Source organism: Gavia stellata, chromosome 2 (genome assembly GCF_030936135.1).
Source record: "Gavia stellata isolate bGavSte3 chromosome 2, bGavSte3.hap2, whole genome shotgun sequence".
In the NCBI taxonomy this organism is placed as follows: Eukaryota; Metazoa; Chordata; class Aves; order Gaviiformes; family Gaviidae; genus Gavia; species Gavia stellata.
In genome coordinates this window covers 29,271,181-29,293,991 of record NC_082595.1, presented here as the reverse complement: position 1 = coordinate 29,293,991, position 22,811 = coordinate 29,271,181, and the positions used below count along the sequence as shown (strand labels likewise).

Here is a 22,811-nt window from a genome sequence, read left to right as displayed (position 1 = left end):
TGTGTTTGCTACTTTAAATTTAAGCATTTGTTATATGTTCAATTCATCCTGAAGTGGGTCTCTATCACTATTTCACAGAACACTTTGCATTCCACTTATGATCCGACCTCGTCCTCCCAACTGTCTATCTTCATATTTATATGGCTCTATAACCACAGTATCTGAACCTAATCTCTATGGTAACTGTAAGATTTGTTTACATCGAAAAAATATTAAAAATATATAAATTTAGCTGCCATTTAAGTAATTGGCTTTCCTTCTGGGGGAAGAAAGCTCCCTATACTGCCTTCTATTTCTCTTGCTTCCATCTCCTGCATCCCCACCAGGCAATGAGCCACATTTGGAAAGCTCCGTATCATACTACTTCAACAGCCTGTTGTTGCAAATTCATAAATAGTTTACTTTTAATGAGAAAGACGTGTGCAGTATTTTAGATCTTAACACTTGTTAAAGAAAGATCATAGGAAGGGCAATTAAAACATGTTTTTTTTAAGATACTGTCATTAAGTCACCAAAGTGAAAAAAACATGCTAAACCTTTAACAGCTATACAAAAAGACTTAGTTTGCTGCTCAGCAACTCAGGTCAATCTAGAAATTAAAACAGTCTGTATCATTTACCATTTCCAGCAGTGAATATAGTACTAGGTATACATTTTACATAATACTCACTCACAGACGGTAGGCATAACTCTGATAGTGCAAGACCCCACATACAGACTGCTCTGTTTTATTAATAAATACTAAAGAGATGATGTATCACAGGTTTGTAACTATTATTTTTTGTAAGATTTGCAGTATTTTGAAATGAGATTTACTGCAGCCCAGCAGGACCGGGAGCAGAGTTATGTGGGGGTTGTGGTAACATAAATGGCAGTTTGAACGAGATATATCAGCAAAATGATGAAAAAAACCTAACAAACCCAGTTAAAAACTACTTTTAGGTACACAGATCTTTGCCACACACAGAAGAAATCATTCTATTCCACCGATATGATTTTTTTTCTATAAAACTTGCGTAATATATTGAAAATAAATAGTCTAGAAAGGCCTAAGAGAAGAAAAATGAGCGACAATGAGGTATGTGAATGCTACACAGTACTGAGAAGAAAATTAGAACCTGTTTGAAAATCTTTCTGCACCTTACAGCCATCATTTCACTGCAGAGAACCTCTTACATGCACCCTCCCTGATCATATCAGGATTATTCATTCAAAAAAACTCCTATTAACAAATATAAAGTAAGTAAATCTACCATTTACCATCTATTCAAGTAAAAATGGTTGTATAGCCAGCATTTCCCCTGCAACCTTACTTTCTCAAGCAGGATGACTGTCCCCTGCTCCTCCATGAAGCAAGCTCAGGCAGCCATGTCCTTATTCTCCTACAAACAATGTTTCTGAAGGAGAACAACCCCCGCTCAGCGAACTTACAGTTTCCCCCAGCATAACGCGGCACAGCAAAGCCTGCCCCACCGTCAGCAAACGAGAGCGAACGAGCCGAGGCACCAAAACACAGCAGTGGGGGCGAAGCAGCCCGCAGTCTGGATCTGCACCAGCACCCAGCCTCGCACCGGGGTCGGGACAGACAAACTGACAGACAGGACAGCATTTCTTCATGCAACCCTCCCTTCTTTCCCCTCCCAGGCACACAAGCCAGTGTTTTACCTTCATGATGAGCTCAGGCTGCGGTAAAAGCCTCGATAGGGGCTGAGCGGCCGAGGCTGGACCTGGAATTTAAAACAAAGCGCTAAGGCACCGCACCAGCCGCTCGCACCGGGCGGGGGGAGGGGAGGCAGGGATCGGGGTGGGGGCACCGGGCTCCTCCCGAAACTCCCCCTTTCCTTCCCCGGATCCCCCCCTTTCTCCCCGGTTAACCCCCTCCCCTCCTTCCTCGGCCGCTGCTTCCCCTCCAGCTCCCACACACCGCGGCTTCCCCTACACTCGCTGCCATTGACGCCATTTCTGTCAGAGGAGGAGAAACTTGCCACAACAACAACCCACCCCCAGCCTCCCCGGCTGCCGCGGGGGGGGGCGGGGGGGAGAGGCGTCCCCGGCTGCCTCCCCGGGGCGCTGCGACCCCTCCCCAGGCACCAAGCGGCGGGAGAGGACCCGCGGGGGTCCCAGTCCTGGGAGCCCCCCCTCCCCACTTTACCGCCGGGAGCTGGAGAGAGGGAAGGAGGAGAGAGGAAGGGAGGCTCTTCCTCCATTGTACGAGGAAGAGTGCCTGTGTGCGCGGCGGGGGAGCGGGGTGTCGGTAGCAGCCCCCCCCCCCCCCCCCCCCCGACACACACACGCTTTTGTAGGGGCTGCGGCTCCGGATCGCGGCGGCTCCTCCTCCCCCCCTCAAATAAAGGAAAGCGCTGACTCCGCGGCAGGAGTTTCAGCAGCAACAGCCGCAACTCCCCGGCTCGGCGCAGCGGGTCCGGGCGGGGGGAGGGAGGGCGGGAGGCGGCGGAGGGGAAGAAAAGGAAGAAGAAGAAAAGACGGGAGCGGGGACGGGGAGGGAGGGGGGCGGGGAGAAAGGGGCCCGACCTGCTCGGCGGGGACACGGAGCGTGTGTGTGCGTGTGGAGGAGGGGGCTTCGTCCCCTCCAGGGGAGGGGGCTGGAGAAGTCGCCGGTCGCTCCCGCAGGCAGGCGGCACCCGATCCCCCTCCCCCCCGCCCCGCCGCTGGGTGCTTGGGGGGGAGAAGGAGGATCGGCGAGTCCCGCCGCAGCCTCGCTACGAGGAGAAAAACAACCGCCTCCCTCCCCCCCGCACGCACGCCCCGCCGCCGCCGCCGCCCGGCCCCGCGCCCCCCCGACGCCCCGCACCGCCTCCCCACCCGCCAGCGGCGGGGCCAGGGGGCTCCTTCGCCGGCTCGGCGCCGTTACCTTTGTTCCGCGGCGCCCGCCCGCCCGCTACTCCCCCGACCCGAGGCGGGGGGGAGGGAAGGGAACGGGGCGAAGCCTCCTCGCAGCTCCCGGCCCCCTCGGCCGGTCTCGGCCCCCGCTCAACGCTCCGGCAACGGCTCTGCTCGCGGCGGCTCCGCGCGGCGTGCGGCGGGGCCGATTCGTCCTGCGCGGACCCGGCGGTGGCGGCGGTGACTGCTCGGCTCGGAGCCGCTCGGTCCCCCTCCCCCTCCCACACCGACTGACTGACTGACTGACTGACGGACCGACCAGGGCACGCCCCTCTCCCCGCCTCCTCCATTGGGCCCCGGCCTGCAGAGCCCGCCCTTCCCTCAGCCCCATTGGCCGCCACATCGGAAATACTGACATCATTTTTCGCCACTTCTATGGAAACTGAGACTCGGCGCCGAGGGTGCTCATGGGCGACGCTGTTCTCGCTCGCCGCTCGTCCCGGCTCGAGAAGCGGCTCAGAGCGGCGGGCGGACTACATCTCCCAGGGCGCACCGCGCGCGGCCGCCGCGAGGGGCCGGGGCCCTCGCCGAATGCTAATGAGCCGAGGGGGCAAGGCTGGCGCCTGCGCGGTGGGGCGTTGGTGGCGCATTTTCCCCCAAGAGGGGAAGGTGGCGCCCGGCGGAGCGGAAGGGGGCGGCGCTCTTCCCGCCGAGCGCCGTCGCCGCCAGCGCTGCTGCCGCTGCCACTCCTGGAGCGGAGGCTGCTCGGGGGAGCGGGGCGCGGCTCCGGCTGGCGGCGAGGTGAGCGGCGGCTGCCCGGGCTGAGGTCGGGCGCGCGGGGCTGTCCCGCGCCGCCTGCCCGTTAGCCAGCCGTTGCTGGTGGGAGGCGCTGTCGCCGCCCGGCGCGGGGTCCGGGCGGGGGAGGGGGGCGCGCTTCTTAGAGGAGCCGGTCCTTCCCCTGTGCGCGGGGTCGGGCGGCGAGGGCGAGCCCGGCTGCGAGGGGAGCGGGTCCCGCGGCCGCTCCGCCCAGGAGGGGCTGGCGGGCTGCCCGGAAGGGGGCCGGCGAGGGGCTGAGGGGAAGGGGGGCCGGAGCCGGCGGCCGCCGTTAGTGCTGGGCGGCGCCGGCGGGCAGCGGCGCTGTCGCCGCGGCGGGCTGAGTGAGCGCTCGGGGGCCGGGGCTGCGCCGGGCTGGCGGCGCCGCGGCGGGCGGCGCTCCCCTCCCCGGCGGCTGAGCGCGGCTGCCGACAGCGCAGATCAGAAAATGGGGGTGGACGGCGGGTAGGGGGAGCGAGGAGCCCTCGGCTCTCGGTCTCGCTCTATCTAAAATGGCGCTGGCGAGGCTGGGCTGCTTGCCTTCGAGTTGTGGAAGCAGCTGGAGAGGCTCTGCCGCCTCCGTCGCGTTTACATCTCTTACCTTGAGCTCCGAAAAATGAGCCCTGTTTCCTTTGGTTTGACTGTGATGTTTTGGGCGGGGATTAGGCATCTACAGGCAGGCTAACAACTTCAGGTTCTTTGTGAAATGTGAATTTTAGTCTGAGAAGCGATTCAGAAGTAGTCACGGTTTCTGCCGACTCGTTTTCTGTCCTCGGGTCAGCCTGCAGCTTAAAAACCCTTCCTGTCCGTCTGCATGGTGCGGGGACTTTGACAGCCCGGGCATTGTTGTCTGGCTTCTGTAGCGTTCATGCTCAACTATATCTGGAAAGCCTATTATTAAAATGGAAGCATAATTCCAGCAGCAGTGTGTTCTTGCTGTTCCGGTTTTAGTTTTGAAACTGCAGCTGTGGAAAGCTGCTTGTTTACTTAGCTGCCTCTTCGGGGAAAGTGCGTGATTATCCTTCCACCTGTGAGAACTTGCTCGCCCTTGAGTTGAATACAAGGTTTTGTTCGGTATTAGCCTAGGAGGGGTTGTAAAGAGGACTCTGCTAATTAGAATGAGAATGTGGACTAGGGTGACAAGTATCCTGTCCAAACTGCATTTGAATCAAGAGCCTTGATAGTCTCTTTGAAACAATACACATTCACAACAGTTTCTGTGTATTCGTTCTGAAACAGACCTTATCACTCCTACATCCCGCTATGTGGGGCTTTTTTGGTTTTTTTTTTCCACTGTTTACAATGAAACCAGTGTCTCGGTGCACTAAGTTCCGTGATGGAGCCGATTTAAGAACTTTCTGGATGGTTCTTTTGCCCTACAGCTCTCTGCTCCTTCGGTGGTTCTCTTGTTTTCTGTGTAACTGTACTGTGATTGGAGTCGCTGAGCTGATGATGCTTTTTAAAATACCGTCTGTATATTTAACCTGGATTACTTCAGTGATCATATTCCCCTAATTTGGGGGAGGAGGAGAATATTCTGTAGAATGGGGCGAGAAGCTGTTATGCGAAGTTCCAAAGTGAAGACTTTTCTTGACATCTTACCTAGAATTAATATTACTTGCATTCTCTCTAGAAAGCTCCTAGACACACATCACAGCTTCGAGTATAGTTTTAGAGTAATGTAAGCCCATGTCACCATCTTATTCTAGTGTCTTGTGTGTTTTCAGAGAGATCGTTAGAGGTAAGGTTTGTTGCAGTCGAAAAGACAGCTCTGTAGGCCCTCTGTGATTGCATGGCCTGTGCCCATAACACCTGTTCTGTATGCTTATGTAGGGATACTGAGAAATAACTGGAAAAATAAGTCATGCATGAATTGAAATGCAGGCAAGTCTGTGTACTGGTTTAAAAGGAAACTGGTTTAAAAGACAAAATGGCCTTAACCGCTTTAATGTTTTGAATAAGCATACATGTAATCAATTTTTGCACCTTCACTAACAAAAAGGCTTTGCATTACCTTTCATTTATTGTTTAACTCCTGGCAATTTTACTTTTTATTAGGAGGTGCTGACTGAGATCTTGTCTCTAAGTGTCTTTATTGAGAAGACTTTCTGCAACAGTGTAACGTCTGTAGTAAAACTGGTCAGTCACCTAGGCAGGAAACCCTTAATATCAAGCTTTTCCCAAGTGTGTCAAATGTGATAACTTTGTGCAAAGAGCAATAAAATTACAAGTCTCGTATCACGGTATTCTTGCTTACAGGCCTTTATAAGCAATTTAATTTACATATTTCTTTATCAAGTGTCCCTTTCTTTGTATAAGTTTGGGGGAGCTTCTGCTTGCTGTTCTTGTTTTGGTGGGTGTATTAGATATGTAGCTGTCTGACGAATAATCAGACTGTTTCTTTTTTCCTTAGCAGAGGTTACCTATCACTTCATTTAAAGGTAGCACAGCAGTCTAGAAAAGTTGAACTATAGTGATTTAAGCTAAGTTAGCATCCACTCTTTGCCTGTTAGAGCTTTTCTGCCTCTGTTTTATTTAAAAAAATAAAAATATATCTTGGTGCTTGTGGGAGAAGTGCTTGATTAATTTTCTGCTGATAAGCAGCATTTCAGGTGGAGTCCTGTTAGTTTTGTGCCAAAAGATGTAAAGATTTGGTTTGGTGCTGTGTAATACTAATAAATTTCAAGTTAGCTGGGGATTCTGGATATTGTCTGTGTGTCCTACAGGCAATAAACCTCCTAATTCCCTGAGGGGAGAGGAAGAACTTCAAGATTTACTTTTAAGCAGAAACTTTTAGAGAAGCAATTACAACCCTAACATATCTTCCCAGCTCTGTTGGATAGCTAGGCACTTTTAATTTTAAACCATCCATGTGACTTTTTGACAAATAATAGTCACAGGAGTGATAGTTGATAGTGTCTCCTTGTATCCATCTCTACCAGCTTCTTTCTGCTTAAAACATCTGGAGGTGGACTGTGATAATCGTTTTGATTTCACTTCCTCACTGAAGTCCTCTGAGACTTATCCTTGATGTGTAAGGGTTCCATTTGACAGCTGACTCTTAGTGGCAGTGCTGTCTTAAAAGCAGTTCCTATCCCTTCAGTTACATCAACAAGCTGAAAACAAAATGGGGAGTTGAGAGTGTCAACTCTGATTTAGATTACTGTGTGGCCTGGCAGTTGTGCTGGCACACCATGGGGTAGGAGGGAAAGGCTGTACTGCTAAGAAACTAGGCAAAATTTTCCCAAAAGGTGAGTTTTATGAGCATTTTGTTGGCAACTGTGTTTGCTTAAATACCCTTTCTTGCCCCTGAAGTGCTGATACGTTTGATTAACACATGCAGTGAAGCAAATAAAGGAATTGATCCAAACCTAAGCTTGGAAAATAGTTACTAATGCAGATCAGCTCCTAAGTCTGGAGTGCTACAAATACTTATGGGTGTGGAGGGTGGGCATGGGAGTAGACAGGAACTGATTGAGCTGTACTGAAAGGGAAAGGTCATGAATGTTGAGGAATACCAGTTTGTCCAGGTAGCTTAAGAGGAAGCAGTGATCTTAATGCTGATCTTTTGAGTTTTTGATGGGAAAGTATTGCTGAATTATTTTGAGCAAGTGTGGAACATAGTTTATTCCACTCATGTTAACCACTCCCCTTAATGTACTTACATTAAAAATGCATCAGTCCATACTTAGAAATATCACTTTAAAATAGTTCTTTTTATAGATAATTTATATAACTATTCAGTTGCTCCAGGGGCATCCTTTCCAGGATGCTAGCTAAGTAGCTGAGAAATGATGCTGAAGTAGCATAAAGTCTTATGCTACTGCTGCAGTTCCTGTCTTAAAATTACATTAGAAGAATTGTTTTGAGCTGCTGCATCTGCAGTGCAGCAAGGAAGGCTAGAGATGAAAGGATGGAAAAATCTGTTATACAAAACAGTCTGGAAAAAACCACAGATATCGATGGCCAAAGGTATGTGAACTGAAACATAATAAATAGGAAATTGTTGAGCTATGTAGGGAATGGATCCTAAAAGATTTCTCATAAGTCTATGAAGTATCTAGTATATGGGAAAGTGTGTAAAGATATCTGTATGCCTTAACAGAGGTAAGAAAATGTATATTCCTGTTTTGCCTTCTAAAACAGGACTGAAGAATTTTATCAGAAGACTGAAGCTAGTGTTGAACTTGTTTAGGTTGCCTTGGTGTAAGGTATATTTTCTGCTCTTGGGCATCTCTGCTTTTGTATGGGGAAAGTGTTTAGGGAGGTCTAATGAGATTAGTCATATGAGGTTTTGCATGTGCTGAGTGTCTTCTCTAAAGACTTACTGTGGAGCTTCATTGTTGTGCTAATGTTTTAAGTACTTCTTTATCATCTAAGCCCTCTAATACATATAAAAGTCAGAGCAAACAAAGTCTAGGAGTTGTTTTAAACTATTCATGAATAATTAAAGAAAACTATTTAATACATATCCTTGTTTCTTTTCTAAATGACATCGAGAACTTTCTTGTGTAGTGGAGGTAGTATTAACTGAACATGTCATGTTCAAAATCGGAGTATTTGCACCTAACCTTGAAGTCGGCTGACTTTTTATTAATTGTATGCCTCTATTTTTTACTTCCATAACTTTTAATCTAAATAGTGTCAATAACACTTTCTTTAACAGTTAACTACCTCTTATGAAATAAAGAAATGGATGGGATGGATGAAACATCTAAAAGAATCCTAGAGCCATACCAGTATTTACTTCAACTACCAGGCAAGTTTCTCTGTACTGTGTTGTTTTTAAACATCAAATTTGTTCTTATTGCAACTTTTGTCTTGGGAAGTATAAGCCAAGAAGTTTATCCATTCTTGATTTGTGGATTTAAGAGTAATTAAAAGTAACACTTTTCAGTATTTTTTCCTTCCTTTTGTATAACCACCCTTTTTGGTGAGATTAGTACAACAGCTCTTGAGACTGTCTGTTGCAGTGTAAGTAGCATTTAGTTACTTTGCTCTCCATTCAGAGTAGATAACTTGCTAGTTTTTAAAACTGGTAAGGGCAAGTACTGAAGACTTGATCCCATACTTAAACTCAGGGCTGATGAAGTTTTGTTCTTTATCTGCTTGCTGTACTGGATTCAATGGGTTGTGGGCTTTTTTTAATAGCCTGTTTCTTTTGTGTAATTTCTTCTCCCTGGTATGTGTAGACGCAGATGTTCTTACGGCAAGTTTTGGCTGTCCTTCGGTTGCTTCACTTGCCAGGGGATCAGCCAGTCCTTGTGTGGTATCAGGTCACTAGCAACACATTCAAATGAAGTTTTCAGTCTTGAACAGTAGCTATTTTAGCAGAATTCAGAAGGCAGTTTGATAGAGAACTACTGTATGGATATGCCTCTCGGAAGCCTCTTTGGTGACTAAACAGATTGTTTGCTTGACTTTTACTTGTACACCTAAAGTATAAGGAAGACCATACAAGCTATCAAAGTGACTAACTTTGTAAAAATAGTGGCAGAACTGTGTTGTCATTAGAACTATTGCATGATTGCCTTCTGTCCAGCTTATGTTGCATGCTGGTGGAGTTAAGGAAGATACAAAAATATGGTAAATATTAAGGAAAATAATTCTGACCAAAATTATATCGGACTGGGATAGAAGACCTTCTGTTTAGACAAGTAGCATAATGAATCACAGGCACAATACAAAGTGGCTTTTTCGCATCTGCAACAAGACCTGTATATCAGCAGGGTAGGTCCTCTGGGTCCTAATTCATTATACCTGTGTATAATGAATTTAATTATTCATCTCTACAAATATCTAGGGTTGTCTGATCTATGTTAGTGATTTCATTTGACTTGGCAGTTAGCACTACTTGAGTTGAAAAACAAGAAAAGGGAAGAATTTGGCAGTAACATGCCTTTTTAATGCCAGAAAGTTCATTTCCCATTTCCTCACAGTATATTCCATTTGGGTATGTTGAACTGGGTGGTGGTTTTGCTAGAGAACTACCTTGAGAATTGGTCTATGATATCCCAGAGAGCTTTCTAAAAGCTGGTCCTGAAGAAGTTTACTTTCCTCCAATACCATCTTTAAGTGTGCTTTTTGTTTGGTTAGATAATCTCATATAACCAAGGTATATTGTAACACCTCTGCATCTTTAGCTGCTAATTATTTAAGGTATTGTAGGTACCAGCAAAAAAGCTCAGCTTCCTAGGAAGAAATATACAACAGACAAGAAGTGCCAAAAAAAAGCTTCCATAAGCAAAAGTGGTTGACTAGTAGCTCTTCAATTAGCTTTCATTTTAAATGATGCGTCTAGGATATACACTTAACCTTCCCACCTTGACTCCTGTGGCTAAATTCTTACACTTTGTTGTGAGTTCAACCCTGGTCACTCTATACTGATGGTTTATATAATGTTATACTTACTGACAGTGCAAGCATTTCATATCCTATCCTGCTAAAGTATCATAAATCCAATTGTCCACTTTAACATGTTGATCTCTTGTTAATTTAGTTCACGTTTTGGAGAAGGTGGGAGACAAGAAACGCTTCTCTCTATGCAGAAATGGTGGCATGATTTAAAAGGGTAGACTTCTCTTAAACTAGGCAGGTAAAAGTGGTGCACCTGTGGAAAGCTTGTATTGAGTAACAGTACAAGTTAGGGTAGGGGTTCACAATCATATAGCTGGATGTTTACTGTTTCTGAAATGCTGTGGCTTTGCCCAAAGTCAGCTATGCCAAGTGCAGATCAGCAGGAGCCAGTTACTTGTGTGAACCTTGGAATTGGTATGAGCACCAATGCTTGGTGAGGGAGAAAAATTGGGCATATGCTAGCTGTTCATAATTAGGGTGGAGCCCAAATGAGATGCCTGATCTCATCTAACAGGCTCTTGCTGAAAGAAGCAGTTTCATTCCATCCTCTTTATGCTTCTGGCAGTATTCTCCTGCTTCTTAACTTGTGCCAGTTCTAAGCTTGCTAACCAAATGATTAGGTAGTATCAAATCACCTAACCTGTTAAAAACTCGCCTGGTTGATCTTCTCTTGTCTTGTTAGTGAGCTGGCACAAGGGTGGGGACAAGAAGCTGTTTCTGTGTTGGATCAGCTTGAGCTCTGAGGGGCTTCTGCAGAAAGCTTGGCTGAGTATCAAATATGTACATTTATGGCCCTACAATAGTCCAGTTGCTTATTTTTAAGACTAGTTAAAAAAAACCCTCTCCAAATAGTTTAGTAACATAAGAACTTGGGTGAAGTTAAATACATATCAAACTTTGTTTATATAAAAAGGGATTGTGTAATAGTATTACGGTTGTTTGGAAAAAATAGGTGCCTGCTAATGTTGTCTGTAGTGTAAGAACACAGATTTTTTTTTTATAACTGTTAAGTATTAATCCCTCGGTACAAGAGGAAGTTGACTACTTTGCTTCCCATTAATGAAACAAGACTTCTAATGGTAACCGTTTGGGGTTGATACTTAAACCAAGCTTGTCTATTTCTTTGACTTCAAGGCACTAGGATAGAGAAACTATAGGCTTAAGGTTTTTTACTATGTTGCTATTTTAACTGCTAGTATGGTAATTAATGTTTATTACTTCACTAGCAAAATTTAGTGCTTGGGAGAACATACATTCTGAAACAGTAACTTCTCTTGTAAAATCTCATTGTAGTAGAACATTGCATACTAGTTTATAGCAGTGTTCTGCTTAATCTAGTATTCTGTCTTTTAGTCTCATAAACAAAGTGCAATAAACAGGCTTAACTTTCACAAATGCCAATGTGGTTTGTCTCAAAAATGGCCTGATTCACACAGATGATGAATCTTTTATCTCCAAGTGGCTGAGTTAACAGCAGTAGCTGTTTTTGCAGCACTGAGGAGTATATGGAGCTTCAGTTGCAGTAAAACTGATATGGTCAGCAGCTTGCTATTGAACGGGTAGATTCTGATCCCGTTCATGACTGTGCATCTTCCCTTTCATGTGCATTGCTCTGGTCTTGGCTGCAGTCTTTCCTGGGCTTGTTTAGCAAGCTAAACAATCAAGACTGGCTTTTGTTTGTCAGCTTTTTCTGCTGGGTTGTTGAGCTTGACCCGCTTGGTGAGGGAGTTAAGTATCACAGGGCATGATCTCTACCGCTGGCACAACTACACATCAGAGGCCTCAACTTGGAACAAATCCCTGAGAGAGGCTGCAGCTTTCCAGGTTCTAAGCTGCAGGGATGTCTGGGGGCACCCACTGGGCCAGAAGAAAGCGATGTCCCTGCCCCTAAAAGGTGTGTAGTGGTGGAAAATGTGTCTCGCCAAGCAAAGGAGCAGTGGAAGGGGATCAGCAGGCTGCACAGCATCATAAATAACAAAAAGAGCAAGACCCTGCAGGTTCAAGAGTCTGAAACCTCTAGGTATACTGAAGGAGGGGCAGAAACAGTCTGTGCATATCAGGTTGGGAAATGGATACTCCCACAATGGTGAAGGCTGGGAGCTGATGTCTTCTGGCACCAGGAGAAAGATTTCTCTTCCTTGAGCAGATGTGCAATTGCCAAATAAGTTCAGCGCACTGGAAGAAGACATGTGGCTGGAAGCTCTCTATACAACAAAGCATCAGACCAGCATCTGGTGGCAGCAGCAAGTGATAGTAGTGGAGAAACTGCCTCCTGTGAGGGCCAGAGGCCTCCATCTGAACTCCTGCCTTACAGAGGTTTGCTGTTTCTGGGTAGCTCTGATGAGGGATGTTATGGAGGGACTGCCAAGATGTGTTTCACCTTCAGACTACTTAACCCTGCAGCTCTTCCACTGGATATAGCAAGGGGGTGCCTGGAGCTTATTAAGCATGACTATGTGGCTTTTGGAATGAGGGCCAAGGGCATAGGAAGCCAGGTGACTTTTCTCTATGATCCTCAAACTGCTTCCCCTCACCATCAAGAGGAACAGACAGGTCCTGTCCTGTCAACAACTAGTTAGTTGCATGGCTGATACTGATAGCAGAGATGTGGGTTTTATGACTGTGGGACTCCCTTTGTAGATCAAGGACTACCAGGAGGAGATAGCATCCACCTATCCAAGTCAGGGCATAAGTGTCTCTGCCAACAGGCTGAGCAACCTGGTGAGAAGGGGCTTAAACTAGAAATTACTATAGAGGGGAATGACTACCCACAATCAAGTAAGGAAATGGTGAACTTGCAGATAAAGGGTGGAGGCTGATGTGGACAAGAGACACCTTGTAATCAACAGAGCAGACCTGAAGGCAGCCCATCCCAGGTGTATGCACTCAACCAAGGAAGTATGAACAGGACAGCATGATGGGGGAAGCTCTCATGCATTTTCTGGCTAATCTGCAGGACTGGCTGCCTCTCTGAAGTGCCTTACACAAATGCATACAGCATGGGGAGCAAACAAGAGGAGTTAGAGGTCTGCATGCAGTTGCAGGGCTGCAGTTTTATTGTGGTATCTGATGTGTGATAGCTAGCAAAGCTGGAGTGCTGCATTGGGTGGATGTGGACTGCCTAGGAAGTCTGGGATAGCAAGGAGTGGGAGTTGCCTTTTATGTGGAAGAGCAGCTGAACTGCATGGAGCTGTGCCTTCAGGCAGATAAGCCTGTTGAGAGCTTATCAATAGGGTTGACACTATAGTGGGTCTTTGCTACAGACCACCTGAGCAGGAAGAAGTAGATAAGGCCTTCGGTCAGCTGGAAGATGTCTCTCATTTACATGTCCTGGTCTTCATAAGAGACTTCAGCTACCTCAGTACCTGGTAGAAGCAGCAACACAGCAGGGCACAGGCAATCCAGGAGGTTTCTGGAATGCATTGATGACCACTTGCTAAAACAGGTGATGAAGAAGCTGATAAAGGAAGGCATTATGCTGGACCTCACACTTAGAAACAAGTAAGAATTGGTTAGGATGTGAAGACTGGGGGCAACCTTGGCTGCAGCAACCACGGGATGGTGGCATTCAGGATCCTCAGAGAAGGGAACAAGGCAAAAATCAGGACCACAACCCTGGCCTAGTTAACCCTATTCTGAACAGGGGAGTTAAACTAGAGAATTCTACAGTGACCTTAATCAATTACAAGTGACTGTCCAGGTTTAAAAGTGTATGGGCCTGCTCTCTTTGCTTGTCTCCCTGCAGTTCACTCATGCTGGCTGTAGTGTTCTTGTAGCTGTGCGGGGAGGTCTGCTTGGGGAGTTTATCCATTTAGCCCTAATCCATCAGAGGACAAATCTGTAAGTGTACAATATAGCTGAGGTGATGTAGTAGCTTGCTTCCTCCAGAAGGGCAATGCCCCCTTCCTTTGGCTCTGTGTTGCTGCTTACCCTGTACTAACTCTGGCAGACCCACTTCATAAGCTGACTCAGTACATAAAGCTGGCAGAAAGCTAACCTAGCAAAAAGACAGTTTTCTGCTGGGGTAATGAGTTGAATTAGCTTAGTGAGGCTCTAATGAGGGCTAGGTTAATAGTCCCTCTGCTCTCTCCCATGCTGTTCTAGCCCTTTTATGTACTGTCACGGTAAGTGGGGTGCTGCCCTAGGGGCATAGTTTGTGGTCACTTTAATGCAGCAGGAGTGAAGAAATACTAATCAGGAGCCTGTCCAGAGCTGGAGGTCTGTGGGTTTTGGGTCTGTACCTTGTCACAAGAACAATTGTGTATATAGAGTGAGTCAGGCTGATTTTTTTTTGAGAAGCATCTCATCTGTCTACAGGGGTGGGAGGGATTGTCCTCAGTATAACATCTTTAATCCAACTCAATCTTTGTTTCAAGGATAAGGATTTTACATTCTTATCTGTAGAAGGAATTTCATCAGAGTGAATCTGTTATGTTCTGAATATTGTTTCTTGCTTCTTCCACCAAGCATTACTAAGGAGAAAAGCTTTCCATAGTTGCTGTTTGATTTGGGTAATACTGGGATCTTAAGCAAATTAAACCAAATGCATTTAGCATAGCTTTGATAAAAGCTTGGTGCAGTAATGTCTGTTTTAGCTTTATACAGTAGGTAGAGCTTCTAATTTTGGAAGTTAGACATCTATATTCTTCAGTTTTACAATAGCCTGCTTAGAATAATTAACAGAGCAGTGACATGTGACAGTGAAGAAACTGGGTAGTTCTGCCAGTGTTAAGTTTTATTCCTTTTAGTTTTGTCCTAGTGTCCCTGGATTGTTGTCTAATTTGGGGAGAGGAGAGGTGTGGCAAGGAGTGGAGGCTTCTGCATCTAGGCTTCTGAGACCAGTATTAGAGGGGTTTGGTCTTTTGCCATCATAGCATGGCTGTAGGCTTAAAACATGCATACAGAAAATTGCTGTGATATCACATAGACCAGGTAGAACTGACTTCAGAAACAGATAAAATAGCATTTATGTAGCAATAATGTTCCTTTAAAGGGGCTCACACAAGCAGATCTGCACCTATTAAAGAAAAGTTGAATGTTTCACTCTACAGATGGTGGTTTTTCCTTGAATAGTCAGTGTCTAGACAGCCTTGCTAGTCAAGGTAGACAAGTCTAACAATTCAAATGCTGTCTGTTCTAAGGAACTGAAGTGGCTAAATACGCTGTGCATGTTATGTTCCTCACAATGAAGTAACACTTGTTGCTGAACATCCAGCATTCCATAAGCATATTTTCTAGGAAACACATTCAGAAAAACCATTAGCTGCCTAATGTAAAAAAAGTAGGTGTTGTCTGTATCAGTGTAACTTAGAAATGAATAAACAGTTGTAGATAAGGTACACTTCTTTAGTGTGATATTATCTCTGAATAGTTTTCTTTATGGATGTACTGAAATATTTGTTAATACTTAAATGGCAAGCCATACAGTTTGGCAGATGTTTGTAACAGTTATTCTTTATTTTTGAGCAATCTTTTCTCCTCAGTTAACTCATGCAATTATTTTAAAATAAAATATTGAACCTCAGATGCAGGGCATTTTGACCCTCCCGTGTGCAGTACTGGTGATCACAAGTGTATAGTGAGTCAGGTCAAGGAACCAATCTGGCCAAAATCTGATCTAACCACATGGGGAAAAGGAGGGAGGTCTGAGTGTCTGAAGTGTTTCAAATCCTTAGTATCTGCAGGAGATATTGTCAGAAGCAGATCTAACTTGAATTAGTGGTGGTGCTTAGTTAATATAAGAGGTTTTTAAACTCTTGGGCACTACTCTTAATTTTGTATTTAAATTTGAGCTCTGGTTACCTGTGTTAAAACAGTGAACTTCTAAGTCTGCCAATTATTGACTTAAACAGATATTATAAAAAAAAAATTTAGAGCCAGATACGTACTTTCCTGGTAGAAAGCAAGCCTGACATGGGGAGCTTAAAATATCTGTTCCGCTATTTGAGAAACAAAACAATCCCTCCCTCCTGCAGAAAGCTATTAGTGTTTAAAACTGAGCACAGAAAACAAAAATGGAGAACACAAGCCAATGATAGTGTATGTCCAGGTAAGAGTGCCCTTTGACACAGGACAGAGCCAGAAGACAAAGCTGTTGGGGGGGCAGAAAAAGAAGCACCTCATTAGTCTCTTCTAATGCAAACTGAAAGATGGTGGTGATGGAAAGCAGTGGAAATCTTTGAGAACTGAGACAAAAATTGAAGCCCTTTGAGCCAGGGAGGAAGATTATCACCCTTGCTATGGAGCCCAAACCACAAAGCTATTGCTTACCTGGTGGTGACTTAACTACAAAGGGAAAAATCCTCAGTCCAGTTTCTCCAGGGTATATCACTGCAAGTAAATCTACCCATTTTTATTATTCTGTTCTGTATGTGATGGTCACACAGTAATGGAGAAGCCTTAGGGGGAGATTCAAATGTTGAAATTTCTTCAGTGCTGTGGGCAAGGTGGCATCATGAACATGAGGACTAATATTGCAGAATCATTGTTAGTAGATCTTGAGACCAATAATATGGAACCCACTGTCTTGGTTGCACTGCTTTGAAGTTTATTTAAAACTTTTTCCAAAGGCCTTGTTGATGTGAGCTATATATGCAGAGCTGTTTGTCTAAACCTGTCTTGCAGTTATTTGAAGATCTTATACATAGCTGAGCTTCAAAGTTCAGAGCAGCATTGTCTCAGTGTGGGTAGGTGGTGACTTTATTTCATATTGATCATTAGTAGACATTGAAAAAATACTTGTACATGACTCCTAGCAATTTATAAAGAAAGCTGGCATCAATAATTTGTAGGCACATAGGTTAACTTCTATTAAAATTAACTGTCATGTGAAATGTATCTAGGTTGAATAGTAATGCTTATTTTAACACTAAACTTGGACTTTTGATCTTGTCTTTCATTCCTATGAAACAGGGCAACTGCTTGGCTCCACCAAACTAGATTTAGCCAAAACATAACAAATCCTATTATTCGTAGGTAAACTTCTCGGGTATAAGATAAATGTCTGAATTCTTGGAAAGCTCTATTCTGTTGAGATTTTTGTTTAGAGTTATTCAGTTAAGTATGTCAAATGTCACTTCCCTGTTTTACAAATTATCAGTAGCAAGTGAAGAGTACTACAGGAGAAAGACCTAAAAATGGAGAGAAATAGATATTCGACAAATATCCATATCTTCAACTAATAATGAATCATAATTGAAACTTCTTAATCTGTTACATATGCAAAATCAACATGCCCAGCAAACTAGGCCTTACTTTCAGAAGTCATAAGCTGATCTCTACAGGTTACCAACATACTCAGGATCACTTACTAATTAAACTGCCAAAACTAAATACAGTAATCTGTGAATATGTGCTTTACACATTACTGTGAAATGTTTAAAACTGAAGTTGCTGATAATTGTGATGTTTATACAATGAGGAAACAAGCTGCACACTTACTATGATATATTTTCTGCTTTCAAGTCATCACACTGATCAGCTTACTGGTCTCAAATCAGCTATAGTTGTTAAGACAAACTGTTGTCTCTAATAATGAACTTAATGTGATATATTTTTTATAAATGCCTATAATATTTTCATTGTAGGTAAGCAAGTGAGAACCAAACTGTCACAGGCCTTTAATCACTGGCTGAATGTTCCAGAAGATAAAATACAGGTACTGGCTAATTATTTTTAAAGGGCTGTTACCTTTCTTCCAAGACTACTGATAACAGATGATTCTCTTACATAGCATAAATGATAAGAAATTGTAAATGCACTAGTTTGTGAATATATTGGAGTAAACTTTCAGGAAAACAGCTTCAGTGCAAAGCTTTGACTGTGATATAACACTAAAGAAATTACTTCCATAACTTTCCAAGTGTGCTCAACCTTTTAAGTTGTAGATAAGTAGCTACCATTGTTACCCACTTAACTCAGTGTTAATAACTGTGTTATGTTTCAATTACAAATGAAAAAAGCTAGACAGTTACCTTGCAAACTACACAAATATAGTGGTTGAAAGTAAAATCTTATGATTTTGATGCAAGAATATCAAAGACAGCAGTTAAGTCAACTTTATAAACAACCCCTTGTTCTGGACCTAAAACTGTGGTTGTCTTATCATACAGCCTACAGTCCTTACTCCCTAATGAGAGGCATTAGACTAGGAATCCTTTCCTTCTGCTTTTCTGTTGGACAAATCTGTGCAAGATATATGGCTGTGTATCTAAACACTGTGGCTTGTCAAATGAAAAATTATCCTCTTGGTTAGACTACAGTTTTGCCAGACTGCACATCAAGGGTGCAAAAAAGTCTGTATCCAAGGGAATCTAAGGAATTAAAATAACCAATTATGTTTTTTGACTCTTACCCAGCTGGTCCCTAGTTAATTTCATTAATTGTAGGCAGAAGTACCTTTAGAGTTTGTGAAGGAGTCCTCTGTAGGGTGGCTTAAGAGTGACACTTCATAGTCCTCAAGTAGCAAAATGGTGTCAGTGATTTAAACAATGAAGGAACAGGCTGTATTCGTCATCTGGTAACTCTTCTGTTTTCCAACCTGTCTATTTAACTTTTTAGCCAGATTTATTCTGGCTTCCAGCTAGACTCTTCTTACCCTTTGTGCTCAGCTACATATCCAAATAAAATGTTTTATGTAGTAACCTTTGTATTGTATGCATGGGCTTAGTCTAATACCGTAGATCAGAATTCAAACTGGAAGAAGCCTCTGGAAGCTATCTAGGACTTCCTAGATTAAGCAGGGCTTGCTCTGTAGCTACTTTAGGCTTCTGGGGGCCTTGCTGAGTTTTGAAAATCTGAGGATGTAGATTCTGCAGCCTCTCTGCGCCTGGCTTCCTGTGCTGAACCCCTTCTGTGATAACAAACTCTTCCATTCTGTCCAATTGGGATTTCTTATGCTGCAGTCTGACTGTTGCCTCTTGCCCTTTTGCTGAGCACCTGTGACAGTACAGGTGCATCTTCTCATGTACTATAGCAAACTAAAGCTGCAGTGTCTCTGTGTGCAAGTCTACCTGTCACTTTTAAACTGATAGTCATGTAACTTATTGAAAATTTAGACCACTTGTTCTGGTTATCTTTTATGAAGAAAACTTTTGCTTTAATGTTTCCTTTACCACCTAAGTTGGTTGTGATGGAACTTTAATATTTTTATTCTTCAGGTCATTTGAGGACAAAAACAAGACCCTGTTATCTTTTAATCTGCATCCTGCCACAATTATTACTGCTTTTGTGCATACTTGTACTAATTTTAATAACTTAAAGTTGTTGAAGTCTGCAGGACCACTTCTGGTCATCTTTTTGATGTCTCTCAATCTTCTTAAGATGTCCCAGTTGTCTAGCAGCCTAATTCCTTTCCAGCTATTTGTATTTCTTTTATTAAAAATCTGAATTCTGGCACTCCTTATAGGACACTTCTTACCTTAGATGATTTGTCTTCATGTAGTTTATTTAGATGAATACAGTTAAGGATACTGTTCCTTGGTAGTTGATTTTATTATTGGCTGCCGCCATTTCACTATTTTCCCCAGCCAAGTGGTCTCATTTTTTCCCCACTTACTGCATCTCTAGCACTCATCTGATGCTGCACTGAGACACTTCAGCTTGTTGAATTAGAGGACACTGGGTTTGTCAGATGAACTTTCTTCTTAGAAGGCACCGAAATAGCCTAGTACAGGGCCAAGAAAAGTTTAAAGCTATTGCAGGTAAGGAGGTAGAAATCTGTGTGTTGGAGTGATAGTGCAGCAGCCACTGATTAGATAGGCTTAGGTTGTAAGAAAGCATAACACTCTGTACTGGTTCTTCAGCTTTCATTATGAAGAGCAGTCTCTTCATTTCCTTAGGCTACTTCCTGATGTCTTCTAAAATAAGCCTTTTCTGCTGTCTGAACTTTTTCGCTCCTTACTTTCAACTCTGAAGCATTTTTGACACTCTTAAGTTCACAAGATAACTTTAATTGCAATAGAGAGTCATGAAGCACTGTTTCAATTAAACCTTAAATGTCTAGAAGCTGCAAAAGCTCATGAAACTTGACAGTGATATGAAATAGGTTAGCAAGAAAAATGCTAGAATAGGCTTATCCAAGGAATTCACAGAATACAGGGGAACTTCCTGATAGTACTGAGAATGATACAATGGACTAAAAGAACATTCAGGCAAATACTGAAAGCAGCTTTGCATACCTAAGTACTCTATCCTCTGATTTGAAGTCAATGGGCAACAACATATCTTTACAGGTCAAAGTAAGGCTCACTTCTAACTGGTAGATGAGTCATTAGTGCTTCTTAAGTAGGTTGTTCTTGCAGTCATATCTTGGACAAACAATTAGATTGCTGGGTTTTGGCTTTTAATCTTTGGGACAGTGGTCACTGAACACTAGGTGACTTGCTGCTCAAGAAAATGCTTGCAGTGAAGTCCCTCTTACTTTTTTCTACAGCACCCACCAAATAGGACCATACTAGGTACTTACCACTATTCAGTGGTGGCCTTAGTGTTTTTTTAGAAGCAGTTGTCTTGATGAATGTTGACTGAGTGCAATGTTTGTAGCTAGCAAGTGTAATTGGTTCATTAGCTTTACAATTTCATCTTAATCAGATGTGTTTTCAGTGAGTTTATACAGTATGCAGTTTTACATGCTTAAATTTATTTCCATTTAAGCAGGTGCTGAATATACCTGTTCCTTGCATAGCAGCAGTGCAATAAAAACAGTTTATAGTGTTAAAACTCTTCATTTCTTGTTGAATTGTCCTGCTTGGAATTGCTAAGGTTCACTTTTAGTCAAATGTAGTCAGCTACAAGCTCGAACAGTTTATTGTGTGCCTCAGGTGGTGTACAATATTGGTCTACCTAGTAACAAGTAGTAAGTGTGTAGGAAGCTTCCCAAAAGAAGTCGTAGCTGTTGCCTTTCTGCCAAGAATTTTCCAAATGGTGTTTCAGAGAGAATAGTCTGTCCTTTAAGAGCTTAGTACTGAAGATAGCTACACAAAGTGTGGGAAAAGAAAGATGAGCTCTCTCCACTTACCAAAACAAGGTTTAGAAGACAAATGGATGTTACCTGACACTCTCAAGAAGTGACTTTGGGAGATCTCAGGTTAGTGAATTTAAACTTGTCACAACATTGTGTTGCTTTTCTTTTCCTCTATTCATGTTTCTAATAACAGTTACTGCATGACTCCTAGACAATAGCATATTTTAGAGCTGTAGCAACAGCGAAGAGGAGCATGCAAGTGGAAACATTTCAGGGAGTAAGTTCACTTTGAATCTGAAAACATGACACAAAAGACAGACCACATGACCCAGGACTTACGGCAAACTGGCTGATGAAGAGAATCATAAAGCTGTATTAACAGTAAAAGCAAGTGGTCTAAAGGGAACCTCAGTGATAGAGAATATCATTCTTTAAAACCTTATCCATTTAAAATAAGGTCTTGCAAAACTGGGGGTTAAATTACAGTGGGAGACAATAATTTTCTCTTCTTGTAATAGGTTATCATTGAAGTGACAGAGATGTTGCACAATGCAAGCCTACTTGTGGATGATATTGAAGATAACTCAAAGCTACGACGGGGCTTTCCAGTGGCACACAGTATCTATGGAATTCCATCTGTAATCAACTGTGCTAATTATGTGTATTTCCTTGGCTTAGAGAAGGTTTTAACCCTTGATCATCCAGATGCTGTTAAAGTGTTTACCCGTCAACTTCTGGAACTCCATAAAGGTCAAGGCTTGGATATTTACTGGAGGGATACTTACACCTGTCCTACAGAAGCTGAATATAAAGCTATGGTACTGCAAAAGACAGGTGGTCTCTTTGGATTAGCTGTAGGCCTCATGCAGCTGTTCTCAAATTATAAAAAAGACTTAAAGCCACTTCTTAACACACTTGGCCTCTTCTTCCAAATAAGAGATGACTATGCCAACTTGCACTCCAAAGAATATAGTGAAAACAAGAGTTTTTGTGAAGACTTAACTGAGGGCAAGTTCTCATTCCCAACCATTCACGCAATTTGGTCAAGACCTGAAAGTACTCAGGTGCAAAACATTCTACGTCAAAGGACAGAGAACATAGATATAAAAAAATACTGTGTACATTACCTTGAAAATGTGGGTTCCTTTGAGTACACTCGGAATACATTGAAAGAGCTTGAATCTGAAGCCTATAAACAAATTGAATCACTTGGGGGAAACCCTGAGCTTGTAGCACTAGTTGAACAGCTGAGCAAAATGTTCAAAGAAACTGAAAATTAAAAATTTAACTCTTCGGGGTGGATTAAAACTGTTTTTAAAATGGGAGAATAACCAGACTATCTGACACATGTGGTAATCAGTCTCGCTTAAAACTCTTTCTCTTGTAGCCATGTTACAGAAATTACAGTTAAAAACAATTTGTCACTGCGTATTGAAATATATACCCTATTATCTCTACAGTCTTAGCTGTAACTGCTTACAGATGGCTTTGTTAAAGCAGATGTACTAGAATTGAAACAAGTTTTGAATCTACATGGGATCATGTTTATACAATCATCAGTGTTATTTCAGGCCTAATATCTTTAAGCAGGCTACTGTAGGCTTCTGGCTGAAATTCTGTGTTAAATTAAATCAGATTGACCCGAGTGTGTTGTGCACTTTCAAACAATGCTCTAGTAAACCAAAATGTACAATGTTAAATGACAGAAGGAGATACTTGCAGCCACAATGCACATAAAACTATTGTGTGATATTTGTAAGTTAGACTTGTGAAGATCAGATGGATCAGCTTACTAAGTTCTAAAGTGAATATCCTATCCAGCTTCTGGGGATATTTT

The 22,811-nt window shown here is 43.3% G+C and overlaps 2 protein-coding genes across 2 annotated transcripts in view; one reads left to right on the top strand and one right to left on the bottom strand.

Annotated features, from left to right (window-relative positions):
- The window catches only part of ARID4B (AT-rich interaction domain 4B), a 92,631-nt gene extending 90,908 nt beyond the window's left edge, over positions 1 to 1,723 (bottom strand). Inside the window, exon 1 of the mRNA XM_059832367.1 lies at positions 1,666 to 1,723. Within this exon, the coding sequence (XP_059688350.1) occupies positions 1,666 to 1,671 (6 nt within the window). The 5' untranslated portion in view covers positions 1,672 to 1,723. The remainder of the gene's footprint in view (positions 1 to 1,665) is intronic.
- Positions 1,724 to 3,620: 1,897 nt separating this feature from the next.
- On the top strand, positions 3,621 to 22,741 carry GGPS1 (geranylgeranyl diphosphate synthase 1). Its single transcript, XM_059834390.1, has 4 exons — positions 3,621 to 3,642; positions 8,321 to 8,413; positions 17,598 to 17,668; positions 21,493 to 22,741. Exons 2-4 carry the CDS (start codon positions 8,347 to 8,349, stop codon positions 22,252 to 22,254), a joined length of 900 nt encoding a protein of 299 aa, XP_059690373.1. The 5' UTR covers positions 3,621 to 3,642; positions 8,321 to 8,346; the 3' UTR covers positions 22,255 to 22,741.
- The last annotated feature ends 70 nt before the right edge of the window (positions 22,742 to 22,811 follow it).

What these genes read in the sequence shown, in the direction of transcription:
- GGPS1 (XM_059834390.1), top strand. Translation starts at nt 8,347, where the DNA reads ATGGATGGGATGGATGAAACATCTAAAAGAATCCTAGAGCCATACCAG. An exon ending in GTATTTACTTCAACTACCAG is followed by an intron (nt 8,414 to 17,597) that starts GCAAGTTTCTCT and finishes TTTTCATTGTAG; the next exon opens with GTAAGCAAGTGAGAACCAAA. An exon ending in TTCCAGAAGATAAAATACAG is followed by an intron (nt 17,669 to 21,492) that starts GTACTGGCTAAT and finishes TTCTTGTAATAG; the next exon opens with GTTATCATTGAAGTGACAGA.